The sequence below is a fragment of the Trachurus japonicus genome, chromosome 22, assembly GCF_045865225.1.
Source record: "Trachurus japonicus isolate A0001 chromosome 22, Traja_1.0".
In the NCBI taxonomy this organism is placed as follows: Eukaryota; Metazoa; Chordata; class Actinopteri; order Carangiformes; family Carangidae; genus Trachurus; species Trachurus japonicus.
This window is the reverse complement of record NC_140928.1, coordinates 28,388,103-28,405,101: the sequence shown is the minus strand read 5'-3', so window position 1 is coordinate 28,405,101 and position 16,999 is coordinate 28,388,103. Positions and strand designations below refer to the sequence as shown.

The 16,999-nt window shown below is 45.7% G+C and overlaps 1 protein-coding gene, 4 non-coding genes and 1 pseudogene across 5 annotated transcripts; 1 reads left to right on the top strand and 5 right to left on the bottom strand.

Annotated features, from left to right (window-relative positions):
• Positions 1 to 326: 326 nt before the first annotated feature.
• Positions 327 to 517, bottom strand: LOC146964219 (U2 spliceosomal RNA). Its single transcript, XR_015034861.1, has one exon. It is a non-coding gene; the product is annotated as a U2 spliceosomal RNA (small nuclear RNA).
• A 164-nt stretch (positions 518 to 681) lies between these two features.
• Positions 682 to 798, bottom strand: LOC146964218 (U5 spliceosomal RNA). The gene has a single exon (XR_015034813.1). It is a non-coding gene; the product is annotated as a U5 spliceosomal RNA (small nuclear RNA).
• A 383-nt stretch (positions 799 to 1,181) lies between these two features.
• Positions 1,182 to 1,355, bottom strand: LOC146964217 (U2 spliceosomal RNA; annotated as a pseudogene).
• Positions 1,356 to 7,124: 5,769 nt separating this feature from the next.
• Positions 7,125 to 7,237, bottom strand: LOC146964216 (U5 spliceosomal RNA). Its single transcript, XR_015034847.1, has one exon. It is a non-coding gene; the product is annotated as a U5 spliceosomal RNA (small nuclear RNA).
• Positions 7,238 to 7,613: 376 nt separating this feature from the next.
• Positions 7,614 to 7,804, bottom strand: LOC146964215 (U2 spliceosomal RNA). Its single transcript, XR_015034960.1, has one exon. It is a non-coding gene; the product is annotated as a U2 spliceosomal RNA (small nuclear RNA).
• A 3,106-nt stretch (positions 7,805 to 10,910) lies between these two features.
• Positions 10,911 to 12,248, top strand: LOC146964214 (uncharacterized). The gene is made up of 3 exons (XM_085767153.1): positions 10,911 to 11,558; positions 11,743 to 11,847; positions 12,052 to 12,248. The coding sequence occupies exons 1-3, from the start codon at positions 11,168 to 11,170 to the stop codon at positions 12,237 to 12,239; spliced, it is 684 nt and encodes a 227-aa protein (XP_085623279.1). The 5' UTR covers positions 10,911 to 11,167; the 3' UTR covers positions 12,240 to 12,248.
• The last annotated feature ends 4,751 nt before the right edge of the window (positions 12,249 to 16,999 follow it).

The window sequence follows — 16,999 nt, the reverse complement described above, 5'->3', positions numbered from 1 at the left end:
CGCGGTTGGCTTCTGGTTGCCTGCCGAGTGCCGAATCCCGAATCCCAGCTGCCGCCCCCGATCCCCCAGCCCTCCCCATGCTCTCACAGGCTCTGACCAACGGGGTCTCGGAGATAAGAGCCTGGGCAGGCTGGGAAAAGTCTGACGTTTGGCAGGCAGGCAGGCGGGCTGGGGAGGACGCACTTTGCTTGGACTGGTTTGTGCAAAAGCACCAGCGGCACCTGGTGAAAGCTGCCAGGCCACTTGAGGCCCTTCCTTTGAGCCACGTGCAAAGTGCCATCTGAAAGTCTGTGTTTGGCCATGGCTTGGTTTTCAACAAGGCGAGAGAAGGGTGCACCGTTCCCGGCGACACTGCAATGCCGGGTCGATGCGTGGAGTGAACGGAGCAAGCCCCTTTTTCAGCTCCCGGTGGCAAAAATCCGTTTAATATGTTGTCCTCGGGTAGAGGACATATCAGATATTAAACTGATAAGAACAGATACTACACTTGATCTTAGCCAAAAGGCCGAGAAGCGATGGGACCCAAGCGTCTGATTTCCGAGCACAGCTCTGGGGCCGGACCCCACTCGACGCGGTTCCCTGTCGGTGACACAAAAGCCAGACTGGCTGCATTATAGCCCCTCCGCCCAACTTCTCCACTGCGCAGCCCTCGCTGCCGATTGACTTTTCACAAACTCAAAGGGCTCGGCCGTACGGCAGAGCCTCCCAAAAATAGCTTGAACTCGTTGGTGTTCCTCTCCACGGAAGTCTTTAGTAAAAGGCGAAAGACTTGTGCGTTATGAAGAGAAGCCAGAGTCGGTAGAGCCCGTCTCCTCCCAGGCAGCCCAGGACCCTATCTGTCCCAGTCTCCACCCTCGCGGTTGGCTTCTGGTTGCCTGCCGAGTGCCGAATCCCGAATCCCAGCTGCCGCCCCCGATCCCCCAGCCCTCCCCATGCTCTCACAGGCTCTGACCAACGGGGTCTCGGAGATAAGAGCCTGGGCAGGCTGGGAAAAGTCTGACGTTTGGCAGGCAGGCAGGCGGGCTGGGGAGGACGCACTTTGCTTGGACTGGTTTGTGCAAAAGCACCAGCGGCACCTGGTGAAAGCTGCCAGGCCACTTGAGGCCCTTCCTTTGAGCCACGTGCAAAGTGCCATCTGAAAGTCTGTGTTTGGCCATGGCTTGGTTTTCAACAAGGCGAGAGAAGGGTGCACCGTTCCCGGCGACACTGCAATGCCGGGTCGATGCGTGGAGTGAACGGAGCAAGCCCCTTTTTCAGCTCCCGGTGGCAAAAATCCGTTTAATATGTTGTCCTCGGGTAGAGGACATATCAGATATTAAACTGATAAGAACAGATTTTTTCTTTCGAAAAATTTTATTGACACGTTTTTCAAACATTTTTTTCTTCAATCAATGACATTTTTACACACAATTTATTTCTTATTCTTTTTTTTCAGTACAACACAAGTTGGATAAAAGAAGACATGTCTACATAACAATGATAATTTAATATTTGTAAAAACAATTCATTAAAAGCTCAGTGTGTGAGGCTTGTTAAAATGTTTTACAAATAAGACATGTTTAAAAGAATGTGTGGTATTTAAAAGTTCATTGATGTGTTTCTGTCCATGTGTCCATAAAATTTCATCTAAAAGTGAGTGCTGAGGTTAAAAAGCTTTCCATGGTTGTGCAGGAGCGGGGTGAGTCCCTATCAAGGCTGCCTTCCTCCGCTCCCCCAAGCCTTTTTCCTCTCGGGACTCTGTTGTGGTGCTCAGAGGAGATCCTCGCCCTCAGCTCCTTCCCAGTCCTGCCAATCCCGGAGAGTCAGGCCGCCGCTGCTGGGACCTTTTCAGTGATGTGGCTCCGGCTCCTTCGTCCGAATGGGCACAGAGGCGATTCTTCTTTGTGGCTGTGTCCTAGGCCCGCCGCCTGCAGCTTCGGCCGCTCGGACCGTCGCTGCTGCCATACGGAGCACAGCCACGGGGGGGATCTGCTTGTGCTTTCTTACCAGCAAGTTTCTGGAGGTCCAGGTGGCGTCTACTATGGCGGCGAGGGTGAGCCACTGCTTGGCGAAGACAGGTGGTGGAATGTCTTCGCGGCTCACCCCATACAGCACAAGTTGTGCTGTAAGGACCTCCCTTGCTGGTAAGTACGGGAATTGCAAGGAGCCGGCCGTTGCCCACAGATCCTCAGCAGCGCTGCACTCCCAGAGCAGGTGCCTCACCGTCTCTGGCGCGCCACAACCAGGTCGGGGGCAGGTTGCGTGTTTCGCCATGCCTCTGGAGTGCATTACGGACCTGACCGGGAGGATCTCATGGGCCACCATCCATAACAGGTCCCGGAGTCGGTTTGGAAGAGCGGAGTGGTTCACGTTGCGCCAAACTGTGGAGGGCTCGCTGAGTGCGAGCCTGCGCACAGGACTCACTGGTTCCCGCTCCTGCACAACAGATAAAAGCATACGATGGTTTGTTAAAATCTGCAACTCTTCGTGCTCTAGGTTAAAATGCTTTAAAAACGTGCAAATAAAACTGTATGCAGGTGGCAAGTTAAAAGACACAGGAACTCTAAGATCAGTGGGTAAAAACTTTTTTCTTCTTAGGTAGGTCCCCATCCAGAACCGCGTCATTGCTGCTGTCTTTGGGTTTCTGGATGGGGCCGTAGCAGCTTTCAGGTGCAGGGTGGTGTACAGGGATCCTAAAAACTGGTACAGGTCTGGCACTTCTTTTCCTCCTTTCTCCTTTGGCCGCTTCATTATTTGTCTTTGGAGTCTCTCCCACTTGGATCCCCATAAAAAATAAAAGATGGCTCGTTCCAGGTCTAAAAGCACACTCCTAGGGGGGGTAAAAACAGAACTGACAAGTAAAAGCACAGGTAAAATCACTGCTTTTATGATTAAAACTTTGCCTTCTATCGTCAGTCCTCTAAGTCCCCAGAATCCTAGTCGCTTCTTAACTTTCCCTACCACGTCCGGCCAGTTTGTACTCCCCCCCCCCTTCCCTGTCAAATTTTATCCCCAGTATTTTCAGGTCAGTCTGGGTCACAGTCAGGGGAAGTCCTGTCATGTCAGTCGCTGTCCATGGGCCATAAAATTGGGCTTGCGTTTTTTCTCTATTTAGTTTGGCAGCAGAGGCCCGCCCAAACCAGTCAGTCAAGTCTAGCGTCCGGTTGACAGATAAAAGGTCGGTGCAAACAATGTTAAAATCGTCCATATATAAAAGGCACTTAATAAAAGAGCCCCTACCTCCCGGAATTGCCACCCCGTTGATCCATTTGTCCCTTCTCAAGATCTGCGCCAGTGGTTCTACGCAGATGACATAGAGGAGGGCAGATAACGGACAACCCTGACGGACACCGCAGCATATATCCACTGCTTTGGTAAGCTCCCCATTAACAAGGATTCTGCTTGTGATGCCCCGGTATAGCAGTCCCACCCACGCTATAAACCTATCAGGAAATCCCACTTTTTGCAGTACCTTAAAAAGGTACTGGTGCGAGACCCGATCAAATGCCTTCTCAAAGTCTAAATTTAGGACTATTAGTCGAATGTTTCTGTCTCTCGCGTAACAGATGGTGTCTCTGATCAGTACGAGGCTGTCGGTGATCTTCCTCCCCGGAATGGCGCAGCCTTGATCCGGGTGGATCACCTCCCCTAAAACCAAAGATAAACGACTAGCTAAAAGTTTACTAAAAAGTTTGCAGTCTACGTTTAAAAGAGTCACAGGTCTCCAATTTTTCAGGTCAGTCTTTTCGTCTTTTTTGTGTATTAGAGTCACTATCCCTACTCTAAAAGAGTCTGGTAACAGGTCAAGTCCTTCAAATTCGTTAAAAACAGTTAGAATGTCGTGTGCAATAAGATCCTTAAAAGTCAGATAAAACTCAAGGGGAAGTCCGTCTTGGCCAGGGGACTTCCCCTTCTTAAAATGTTTTAAAGCCTTATCTAACTCTAAAAGGGTAAAATCCTGTTCTAAAAGCACACTATCTTTAAAACTGTTTAAAATGGATTCTAAAACCTGTTCAGTAACCTTTTCATCTATTTCTTTTTCTTTGTACAATGTTTTATAGTAATTTTCCACGGTTTCTTTAACTTCCTGTGTGTTACTTGTGTAGTTTCCTTCTTTATTTTTCAGTTTGGTTAAAAGACCTCTTTTCCTTATTATTTTCTTAAAAAAGTATCGTGTACATTTTTCTCCTTCTTCTATTTCTTTCTCTCTACTTCTTATTATGGCTCCACGACTCTTGATTTCTGATATTTCTGTCATTTGTTTTTTTATTTCTAAAATTTCATTGTTAAAATCAAAACCCTGGCTTGTTAATAAAAAATATCGCTGCAGTCTTTTCTGCAGTCCCAACATGTGTCTGTTTTCCCTATCTTTCTTTTTCTTACCTAGCTGCCTAAAGAAAGTCCGGGTCCTCTCCTTCACCATTTCCCACCAGTGTGCTCGTGTTTGGTACAAGTCTTGAAGGGTCTGCCACTCCTTGTACTGCTCTCGGTATTCCCTGACTATCTCCCTATCTTCTAAAAGAGAGCAGTTGAGTTTCCACAGACCACTTCCTAAAGTCACACCTGAAGAGAGTGATAGGGTGCAGGATAGCATAACGTGATCTGAGAAGAAAACAGGGGTTAATCTAGCATCGGTGGGCGGGCAGTTGCGTGTAAAACAGTAGTCGATGCGAGAGGCTCTGGTGCTATCACCACTGAACCAGGTGAAGCCCTCCTCTCTGGGATGCATGGTTTTAAAACAGTCGACTAGCTTAAAATCCCTAACTATTCCTTGAAGTAAAACCGATGTTTTATCTATTTTAAAATCATCCCCTGCATCTTTTCTATCCTTCTTGCTTAAAACACAATTAAAATCTCCTCCTACCACTAATGGGACTCTACCTAACATGTGGGACTGCAGATCTTCTAAAAAGTCATACCTGTCGTTTTTGTCATTAAAACCATAGACGTTAAGAAGGTTAAAATCATTTTCCATAAATGAAAGGCGTGCTAAAAGAGCCCGCCCATCCTTCACCACAGTGCTGCCCTTCACCGAGATCAAGGGGTTTTTAATAAGTATGGCCACTCCATCTGATTTGTTTTCATTTGAACCACTGAATAGGGAGGTCCCGGGTGGCCACATTCCTTCCCATTTGCTATAGTGTTTTAAAAAGGGCAGGTTGCATTCCTGCAATAAAAACACATCTGAGTCAACAGACTGTAGGAAGGAAAATATACTTTGTGCTCTAACTCTTGACTTCACACTTCTCACATTGATTGTGGAAATGTTGAGAGCCATGAGTATGGAAATTAAAAACAACAGGTACTGCATTTTTTAAATAGTTTTTAAAAAGCCAGGGTTATGTCCATTTCACTCTTTTGTATCTTGTAACAGAAGCTCATTTCGCGTCTCATAACAATTAGGGGGCGAATCTAGAGTTTCTGATCTCCTGAAAGCATCATTTCCCAGTCTTTCATGTGGAGTTGATTGAAGTGAAATTGTCAGAAAAGAACACTGGTCAGTTGTGGAGCAGACATTTGGCCTCTCCTCAGGTGAGGTGGCAGTTCCAACATCTATACGCCCTCTCTTTTCTAAATTCTCTGCCACCTCAGGGCTGGATAGTTCTGACACATTTCTTTTCAGGAGGGGCTGTGCATCGGGGAAGGAGGCTTCACTGGACCCTTCTTCCACAATCTGGAGACTGGTGGAGGTTTCGGGTCCAGATTCACCGGCTGCCTGGCTCTCCATACTTTCCTGCTCTTCCCCCTCTGCTGGGGTGAGGCCAGGCCCCTCCCCTTTTCCCGCCTCACTGGGCTCCTCTCCTCCAATCACAGTTTTTGGCGGGAAATTTGAATTTTCCAGCCCCTCCCTTTCAATTAACACTTCTTGTCGGCCATTTTCCTCTTTTTTATCAATGTTCTCTTGCCTTCTTTGAGCTTTTAATTTGTTGGCAAATGATTTTGGGCAGTCTCTGAAGAGGTGGGTTGCCTCTCCACAGAGGTTGCATTTTCTCCTGTTTGGGCATTCCTCAAAGGAGTGCCCCACTTCCCTACATTTGCCACACACAGTTTTCTGGCAAGCTTCTACCAGGTGCCCATGCTCACCACACTTGCGGCACAGCTTCGGCATTCCCTGGTAGTGAATGTAGCCCCTGTTCTCTCCAAGGACTATCATGGATGGGAGATGTCTCAGGCCCTGGAAGCCCTGGGGGTCCTGCCATTGCTGGACAGGGACCCTCCAGGCACAATTCCAGATGCCATCCTCATCTCTCACCTTGGTAGCCTGGCCTTTGACAGTGCAATATCTCCCCAGCCATATGCAAATGTCCTCAGCATTTACTGTCTCATTGAACATCCTGACAATCACCACTTTCTGGGAGTTGTCAGTCAGTTTCTCCACAGCAAAAGCCTTAAACTGGGTCTTTACTTTTTCGAAACGATTCCAGAATTCTAGTAAGGTGGCAGCCGACACAAAACTCACGTCAAAACCTTTTCCAGAGGGCAGAGTCACAATACAGTTTAAAGATTCTGCTTTGAATCCAAGGGTCTGTTGAATTAGCTTCCTGGAGAAGTCCAGTCTGGACATCTCCAGGAGCTTTCCATCCACCTCCCTGAATAAAAAGCGCACACTCTGGTGCCTCCGCATGCCGGCACGGGCAGCCGACATGGCTGGAGGCACCTCAGTAAAAGAGCAAAATCAATAAATAAATAAAATCCAAGTAAAACCAACAAATAATAAAAAACAGAAGCGAGGTAAAACCAGTAAAACTTAAAAAATTGACTTACCTTGTGTGACTGTACTGAAAGGTAAGGCAATGAGGATTGTGCAAAAGAAGCAAATGTGCAAAACAAGCAATACAAACAAAACGTGCAAAACAAGCAAGGACAAAATCCAAAGGAATATCCCCTAAAAGTTACTAGGAAGAGTCCCACTGAAAGGGAACCTTCCTGCAACGCCGGGAGTGATCGCAGTCTTAGCCAAAAGGCCGAGAAGCGATGGGACCCAAGCGTCTGATTTCCAAGCACAGCTCTGGGGCCGGACCCCACTCGACGCGGTTCCCTGTCGGTGACACAAAAGCCAGACTGGCTGCATTATAGCCCCTCCGCCCAACTTCTCCACTGCGCAGCCCTCGCTGCCGATTGACTTTTCACAAACTCAAAGGGCTCGGCCGTACGGCACAGCCTCCCAAAAATAGCTTGAACTCGTTGGTGTTCCTCTCCACGGAAGTCTTTAGTAAAAGGCGAAAGACTTGTGCGTTATGAAGAGAAGCCAGAGTCGGTAGAGCCCGTCTCCGCCCAGGCAGCCCAGGACCCTATCTGTCCCAGTCTCCACCCTCGCGGTTGGCTTCTGGTTGCCTGCCGAGTGCCGAATCCCAGCTGCCGCCCCCGATCCCCCAGCCCTCCCCATGCTCTCACAGGCTCTGACCAACGGGGTCTCGGAGATAAGAGCCTGGGCAGGCTGGGAAAAGTCTGACGTTTGGCAGGCAGGCAGGCGGGCTGGGGAGGACGCACTTTGCTTGGACTGGTTTGTGCAAAAGCACCAGCGGCACCTGGTGAAAGCTGCCAGGCCACTTGAGGCCCTTCCTTTGAGCCACGTGCAAAGTGCCATCTGAAAGTCTGTGTTTGGCCATGGCTTGGTTTTCAACAAGGCGAGAGAAGGGTGCACCGTTCCCGGCGACACTGCAATGCCGGGTCGATGCGTGGAGTGAACGGAGCAAGCCCCTTTTTCAGCTCCCGGTGGCAAAAATCTGTTTAATATGTTGTCCTCGGGTAGAGGACATATCAGATATTAAACTGATAAGAACAGATTTTTTTTTTTTTTTTTTTTTTTTTTTCGAAAAATTTTATTGACACGTTTTTCAAACATTTTCTTTCTTCAATCAATGGAAATTTTTACACACAATTTCTTTCTTCTTTTTTCCTTCTTCTTTTTTCAGTACAATACAAGTTGGTTAAAGAAGACATGTCTACATAACAATGATAATTTAATATTTGTAAAAACAATTCATTAAAAGCTCAGTGTGTGAGGCTTGTTAAAATGTTTTACAAATATGACATGTTTAAAGGAATGTTTGTGTATGGTATTTAAAAGTTCATTGATGTGTGTGTCAGTCCATGTGTCTTTAAAAGTTCATTTAAAAGCGAGTGCAGAGGTTAAAATCCTTTCCATGGTTGTGCAGGAGCGGGGTGAGTCTCTATCAAGGCTGGCTCACTCCGCTCCCCCAAGCCGTTTTCCTCTCGGGACTCTGCTGTGGTGCTCAGAGGAGATCCTCGCCCTCAGCTCCTTCCCAGTCCTGCCAATCCCGGAGAGTCAGGCCGCCGCTGCTGGGACCTTTTCAGTGATGTGGCTCCGGCTCCTTCGTCCGAATGGGCACAGAGGCGATTCTTCTTTGTGGCTGTGTCCTAGGCCCGCCGCCTGCAGCTTCGGCCGCTCGGACCGTCGCTGCTGCCATACGGAGCACAGCCACGGGGGGGATCTGCTTGTGCTTTCTTACCAGCAAGTTTCTGGAGGTCCAGGTGGCGTCTACTATGGCGGCGAGGGTGAGCCACTGCTTGGCGAAGACAGGTGGTGGAATGTCTTCGCGGCTCACCCCATACAGCACAAGTTGTGCTGTAAGGACCTCCCTTGCTGGTAAGTACGGGAATTGCAAGGAGCCGGCCGTTGCCCACAGATCCTCAGCAGCGCTGCACTCCCAGAGCAGGTGCCTCACCGTCTCTGGCGCGCCACAACCAGGTCGGGGGCAGGTTGCGTGTTTCGCCATGCCTCTGGAGTGCATTACGGACCTGACCGGGAGGATCTCATGGGCCACCATCCATAACAGGTCCCGGAGTCGGTTTGGGAGAGCGGAGTGGTTCACGTTGCGCCAAACTGTGGAGGGCTCGCCGAGTGCGAGCCTGCGCACAGGACTCACTGGTTCCCGCTCCTGCACAACAGATAAAAGCATACGGTGGTTGGTTAAAATCTGCAACTCTTCGTGCTCTAGGTTAAAATGCTTTAAGAACGTGCAAATAAAACTGTATGCAGGTGGCAAGTTAAAAGACACAGGAACTCTAAGATCAGTGGGTAAAAACTTTTGTCTTCTTAGGTAGGTCCCCATCCAGAACCGCGTCATTGCTGCTGTCTTTGGGTTTCTGGATGGGGCCGTAGCAGCTTTCAGGTGCAGGGTGGTGTACAGGGATCCTAAAAACTGGTACAGGTCTGGCACTCCTTTTCCTCCTTTCTCCTTTGGCCGCTTCATTATTTGTCTTTGGAGTCTCTCCCACTTGGATCCCCATAAAAAATAAAAGATGGCTCGTTCCAGGTCTAAAAGCACACTCCTAGGGGGGGTAAAAACAGAACTGACAAGTAAAAGCACGGGTAAAATCACTGCTTTTATGATTAAAACTTTGCCTTCTATCGTCAGTCCTCTAAGTCCCCAGAATCCTAGTCGCTTCTTAACTTTCCCTACCACGTCCGGCCAGTTTGTACTCCCCCCCCCTTCCCTGTCAAATTTTATCCCCAGTATTTTCAGGTCAGTCTGGGTCACAGTCAGGGGAAGTCCTGTCATGTCAGTCGCTGTCCATGGGCCATAAAATTGGGCTTGCGTTTTTTCTCTATTTAGTTTGGCAGCAGAGGCCCGCCCAAACCAGTCAGTCAAGTCTAGCGTCCGGTTGATAGATAAAAGGTCGGTGCAAACAATGTTAAAATCGTCCATATATAAAAGGCACTTAATAAAAGAGCCCCTACCTCCCGGAATTGCCACCCTGTTGATCCATTTGTCCCTTCTCAAGATCTGCGCCAGTGGTTCTACGCAGATGACATAGAGGAGGGCAGATAACGGACAACCCTGACGGACACCGCAGCATATATCCACTGCTTTGGTAAGCTCCCCATTAACAAGGATTCTGCTTGTGATGCCCCGGTATAGCAGTCCCACCCACGCTATAAATCTATCAGGAAATCCCACTTTTTGCAGTACCTTAAAAAGGTACTGGTGCAAGACCCGATCAAATGCCTTCTCAAAGTCTAAATTTAGGACTATTAGTCGAATGTTTCTGTCTCTCGCGTAACAGATGGTGTCTCTGATCAGTACGAGGCTGTCGGTGATCTTCCTCCCCGGAATGGCGCAGCCTTGATCCGGGTGGATCACCTCCCCTAAAACCAAAGATAAACGACTAGCTAAAAGTTTACTAAAAAGTTTGCAGTCTACGTTTAAAAGAGTCACAGGTCTCCAGTTTTTCAGGTCAGTCTTTTCGTCTTTTTTATGTATTAAAGTCACTATCCCTACTCTAAAAGAGTCTGGTAACAGGTCAAGTCCTTCAAATTCGTTAAAAACAGTTAAAATGTCGTGTGCAATAAGATCCCTAAAAGTCAGATAAAACTCAAGGGGAAGTCCGTCTTGGCCAGGGGACTTCCCCTTCTTAAAATGTTTTAAAGACTTATCCAACTCTAAAAGGGTAAAATCCTGTTCTAAAAGCACACTATCTTTAAAACTGTTTGAAATGGATTCTAAAACCTGTTCAGTGACATTTTTATCTGTTTCCTTTTCTTCATACAATGTTTCATAGTAATTTTCCACAGTTTCTTTAACTTCCTGTGTGTTAGTTGTTAAGTTACCTTCTTTATTTTTCAATTCTGTTAAAAGACCTTTTCTCATTATTTTCTTAAAAAAGTAGCGTGTGCATTTTTCCCCTTCTTCTATTTCTCTTTCTTTGCTTCTTATTATGGCTCCACGACTCTTAATTTCTGATATTTCTGTCATTTGTTTTTTTATTTCTAAAATTTCATTGTTAAAATCAAAACCCTGGCTTGTTAATAAAAAATATCGCTGCAGTCTTTTCTGCAGTCCCAACATGTGTCTGTTTTCCCTATCTTTCTTTTTCTTACCTAGCTGCCTAAAGAAAGTCCGGGTCCTCTCCTTCACCATTTCCCACCAGTGTGCTCGTGTTTGGTACAAGTCTTGAAGGGTCTGCCACTCCAGGGGCTTTCACACTGGCAGGGCTCCAGCACGGTTCTGGTTCCCGAACGTGATTTTGAACCGGCCGGCGCGTTCAGACTGAAAAAAGAACTGGTTCGGTGCCTGAAAAGTCGGTTCGCAGTGGAACCAAAAATAGTTGGTTCGTCCTAGCGAACCGTGACATCATAAGTGGGCGTGTCGAGCGAGAGCAGGAGAGAAACACACGGAAAACAAACAAACAAGCACGAGGAGGACAGACAGCGGTGGTGATCATGGAAAAGAAAAATTCCCCGTGGTCAAAGACGGAAACCAAGTGTTTGGTGGCGATCTGGGCTTCTCCTGAATTCCAGGAAAAACTTGAGAGCTCCACAAGGAAGGGAAAACTTTATAAGGAACTGTCAGACGAGATGGCCAAGGCTGGGTTCACCCGTACGCCTGACCAAATCATAAATAAACTAAAAAAACTAAAGAAGGATTACAGGGACACGAGGAAAGACATGAACAAAAGTGGAGCTGGACGTGGCGACACAAGCGATCATTATGAGCTGCTGGACAGCGTCATGGGTCACAGACCAGCCAACGAGGTGACAGGGGCACTTGATTCCGCCACAGCCAGCACAACAATTGCGGAGTCCACGTCGTCCAAAGGCTCACACGATAGCGGTAGGTTGACCACACATGAATATGAATATGAATAAGAATCATTGCAGTTATACTAATTGTCGTGGAGATTATTGCAGTATTGCACAGATGAAGACTTGGCAATAGAGGATATTGTCGAAATAATATAACAACATGCAGTGTGTCAAAAAGGCTAATGACTCATCTGATTTAATATCACCTTCAGAATTATCTGACACCACCACCAACAGTGAGCCCTCCACCAGCAGACATGACACCAGTGCTGCTTCTGAGGAAATCCCTGACCAGAGTCAAACAAAGAAAAAAGGAAGTAGGTATTTGGGGCTAGATTTCAGTGATAATAATAATGATTATTTATAAAGATTGTCATGGATTTTAATGTAAAACACCCCTGGTTATATATGAAGTAACATATAGTTCAGGTGCATATTCAATCCGTCTTGTCGTCCTGACCTCAGGCGCCATCACGGAAAATGATTTCTGCATTGCTTAATACACATTTTCTGTTACCCAGGAAAAAGGAAGAGAGAGGTCAACCAGGACATCCTTGGTTACCTGAAGGAGTCAGATGAGAGGGCGGAGGCGAGGGAGGAGAGGATGATGCAGCAGATGCAGCAGAGCACCACTTCTCTGTTGGGGTTGGTGGAAAGGATGGTCTCTGCCATAGAGGGTGTCAGCAACCCAAACCAGGAACAAGAGTGAAACTCACATTTGCACTTTACTTTCACTGTTCAGTTTGTAGCGATGTTTTTGTTTACAGTTTCAACTTGAACGTTTAAAGTTCACATTTCCTTACTAGAAAGTGTACAGTTTACATTTGTGTGTGCCTTAATATGATGCAAAGATGGTGTCAATATATGTTTATATATTTATGTTTAAAATGAATATTTTACCTGACAGGCAGCTGCACCATCTGTCACACTATATTATTTGAATTATTGTATTTATTATTGTAAGAAAGACATGACACTTTTACTTTTTAAAGCAGAACTTTGCTGTTTGTGTTTACTTACATTTTGTTGTTGAAACAAAGGCAATGTATGAAAAAGGACCTTTTGTTAATAAAATAATTTATTAACATTAATGCCACATCTCTCTCAACATAAAAAGCAGTACACCAACATCTACACCAATGTTGTGAGATTATGGTCTCTGTTGGATCCAGTCAGCTGTTGACATATTCATGATAAGTGAGTACAAAAAATATTGCAGCAACGACTACAGTATGTGCAGACAACTGCATCATAACTAATAAATAAACCTGGTGAGAACTGATTAATGTTAACAAATTAATAGTCTCTCAAAGTAAGTCACTCATGTCAACTTGTATCATTTCCTTTTTTGACATCAAAATGTGGCCTCATGTTCAGGTCAGGTAAGAATATTCAAGAAATACAATAGAAAAGAAATAATGTACAGATTAATCATTATCATATTTTCATTTCACATACTGTATATTGGTTATTTTTCACTTGTGTTCAGGCAATGAAATCAAGAATGAAGTTATCTGCTAGGCATTTTCAACTGTGACTCCTGTCTTCCTCTGAAGTGTCATTTGACACATCAGCAGCACGTTGGATGATGCTTCTGAGGAAAACTGGAGTCACAGTTAAAACTGTCAAGCAGGTAACATCATTCTTGATTTCATTGTCTGAACACAAAGCAATGAAACACTGTACAGCATAATCCATCCATCAGTTATGAGTTGAAATATTCGAGCAGTGCAGCTCTCACATCAGCTCCTTCCTGGTGATGTTCCTGTAACATGCGAACAGGTGGCTGCACATTCTCCATCACTGGAGGGCCTTCCAGGTAACGGTCGCCATGCTCTTCACAAATGTTGTGCAAAACACAACATGCTAGGACCATCTTCTTGGTCTTGTCATTATCAGTTGCTGCATGGTTTTGAGTTGTATGCGAGCAAACAGCTGCAGTAGTAACACAAACGCTCGTAAAAAGTCAACACGATCAGCCATCTTGCCGTTGCTAGGGCCGCTCTGGCCGTTGCTGTGTTTACTTCCGCCTGTGTGACGCGGAATGACGTCCTCCCACTTTGGTTCCACTTAAAAAACAAAAACTGGTGTGAAAGCGGGCTGGTTCGCCAGACAGCACCAAGGTTCGAACCAAACCAGTGCTAGAACCAGAACCGTGCTGGAGCCCTGCAGTGTGAAAGCCCTATCCTTGTACTGCTCTCGGTATTCCCTGACTATCTCCCTATCTTCTAAAAGAGAGCAGTTGAGTTTCCACAGACCACTTCCTTAAGTCACACCTGAAGAGAGTGATAGGGTGCAGGATAGCATAACGTGATCTGAGAAGAAAACAGGGGTTAATCTAGCATCGGTGGGCGGGCAGTTGCGTGTAAAACAGTAGTCGATGCGAGAGGCTCTGGTGCTATCACCACTGAACCAGGTGAAGCCCTCCTCTCTGGGATGCATGGTTTTAAAACAGTCGACTAGCTTAAAATCCCTAACTATTCCTTGAAGTAAAACCGATGTTGTATCTATTTTAAAATCATCCCCTGCATCTTTCCTATCCTTCTAGCTTAAAACACAATTAAAATCTCCTCCTACCACTAATGGGACCCTACCTAACATGTGGGACTGCAGATCTTCTAAAAAGTCATACCTGTCGTTTTGTCATTAAAACCATAGACGTTAAGAAGGTTAAAATCATTTTCCATAAATGAAAGGCGTGCTAAAAGAGCCCGCCCATCCTTCACCACAGTGCTGCCCTTCACCGAGATCAAGGGGTTTTTAATAAGTATGGCCACTCCATCTGATTTGTTTTCATTTGAACCACTGAATAGGGAGGTCCCGGGTGGCCACATTCCTTCCCATTTGCTATAGTGTTTTAAAAAGGGCAGGTTGCATTCCTGCAATAAAAACACATCTGAGTCAACAGACTGTAGGAAGGAAAATATACTTTGTGCTCTAACTCTTGACTTCACACTTCTCACATTGATTGTGGAAATGTTGAGAGCCATGAGTATGGAGATTAAAAACAACAGGTACTGCATTTTTAAATAGTTTTTAAAAAACCAGGGTTATGTCCATTTCACTCTTTTGTATCTTGTAACAGAAGCTCATTTCGCGTCTCATAACAATTAGGGGGCGAATCTAGAGTTTCTGATCTCCTGAAAGCATCATTTCCCAGTCTTTCATGTGGAGTTGATTGAAGTGAAATTGTCAGAAAAGAACACTGGTCAGTTGTGGAGCAGACATTTGGCCTCTCCTCAGGTGAGGTGGCAGTTCCAACATCTATACGCCCTCTCTTTTCTAAGTTCTCTGCCACCTCAGGGCTGGATAGTTCTGACACATTTCTTTTCAGGAGGGGCTGTGCGTCGGGGAAGGAGGCTTCACTGGACCCTTCTTCCACAATCTGGAGACTGGTGGAGGTTTCGGGTCCAGATTCACCGTCTGCCTGGCTCTCCATACTTTCCTGCTCTTCCCCCTCTGCTGGGGTGAGGCCAGGCCCCTCCCCTTTTCCCGCCTCACTGGGCTCCTCTCCTCCAATCACAGTTTTTGGCGGGAAGTTTGAATTTTCCAGCCCCTCCCTTTCAATTATCACTTCTTGTCGGCCATTTTCTTCTTTTTTCTCTATGTTGTCTTGCCTTCTTTGAGCTTTTAATTTGTTGGCAAATGATTTTGGGCAGTCTCTGAAGAGGTGGGTTGCCTCTCCACAGAGGTTGCATTTTCTCCCGTTTGGGCATTCCTCAAAGGAGTGCCCCACTTCCCTACATTTGCCGCACACAGTTTTCTGGCAAGCTTCTACCAGGTGCCCATGCTCACCACACTTGCGGCACAGCTTCGGCATTCCCTGGTAGTGAATGTAGCCCCTGTTCTCTCCAAGGACTATCATGGATGGGAGATGTCTCAGGCCTTGGAAGCCCTGGGGATCCTGCCATTGCTGGACAGGGACCCTCCAGGCACAATTCCAGATGCCATCCTCATCTCTCACCTTGGTAGCCTGGCCTTTGACAGTGCAATATCTCCCCAGCCATATGCAAATGTCCTCAGCATTTACTGTCTCATTGAACATCCTGACAATCACCACTTTCTGGGAGTTTCTCAACAGCAAAAGCCTTAAACTGGGTCTTTACTTTTTCGAACCGATTCCAGAATTCTAGTAAGGTGGCAGCCGACACAAAACTCACGTCAAAACCTTTTCCAGAGGGCAGAGTCACAATACAGTTTAAAGATTCTGCTTTGAATCCAAGGGTCTGTTGAATTAGCTTCCGGACCGCAAATTTGCGAAGCGTTCCTCATTTTTGTGTATTTGCCTCAATTTTGTTGCTACACTCTAAGAAATGAAATTGCCATGTTGTTCATACTATGTCACTTTGTTATGGTGAAATTACTATAATTATTAGGTTTTTACTTAAAACATAATAAGGTTTCTTTGGAATAACGTAATAAAATGAGATGTTAAGGCTACAAAACACAGCATGTTCAAACTAACATAACTATCTCAATTAAATCAGACATGCACGCCCACGCAGGTGTCAGACATGCGCAGTAGGGTAGCCTACTTTCTTTCACTTTCAACCGTCACTGCAGTGCAATGTGCTCACAGCTCTGGGGGAAGTCAACGTCCTTAAAAGATTTGGTAAGTACAAAAGTTTCCTAAATAATAGTGTTAAACTGTACGTTGTGCCAACCGACGATAAGAGTTTTCAGTTTTTATTGCACTCGGTCATTTAGTTTAGGTAATTGTCATTGCTAGCTTAAAATGCACACACGGTTTCTTGCTAACGTTAGCAACGTTCTTGTGGGCTCGTCACTTGGTATAAAAAAAAAAAACATGCCGTCAGCGATTTTTTTTTTGTTTTGTTTTTTTACTTTATAACACCTAACAGGAGTGTAGCTGTGGTGTTTTTGGTTACACAGATCGTGCTGAGTGAGTGATAGGTTTGTATGCAATGTGGAAAGTTTTAGCTGTTAGCCCTGCAACAGACATGCAGGTGTTGTGGATACCTTAACTTAAGTTAATTAAACACGTTGTGGGTCACGCTAAAGATGTGACATGAAAATTAATTTCAGAGACTCTGGTTTAAATAATGTATCAGTTTCAATACGTTCTATGTGACGCAGGAGTGTTTTGTGTTTAGCAGATCTGTGCTTTTAAAGTAGCCTACTAATGTTACTTCTCTCCCATAAGGCTGTATGGCAATGTTGGTGATTAAAATGTTTATCTCTGACGTTTGGTAGGGATAAATTAGTTCAGGGTGTACCACTGAAATATTGTGCCACTGTTGTAAGTGTAACACTTAGATAGTTTTTTTTTTAAATGTTAGGCTATATCATATTGTAAAAAATCTCTCTTCTTTTTAGGCTCTGGATGTGGAGGTGCAAACGTCACTCCTACCAGGTACCAGTCACTAAAACAGATGTTTATGTTTACACTTCCACATTATGTGATCATTTTTGGTTTCATGTGAAATTCTGTCCTATCTGTTGCAGGTA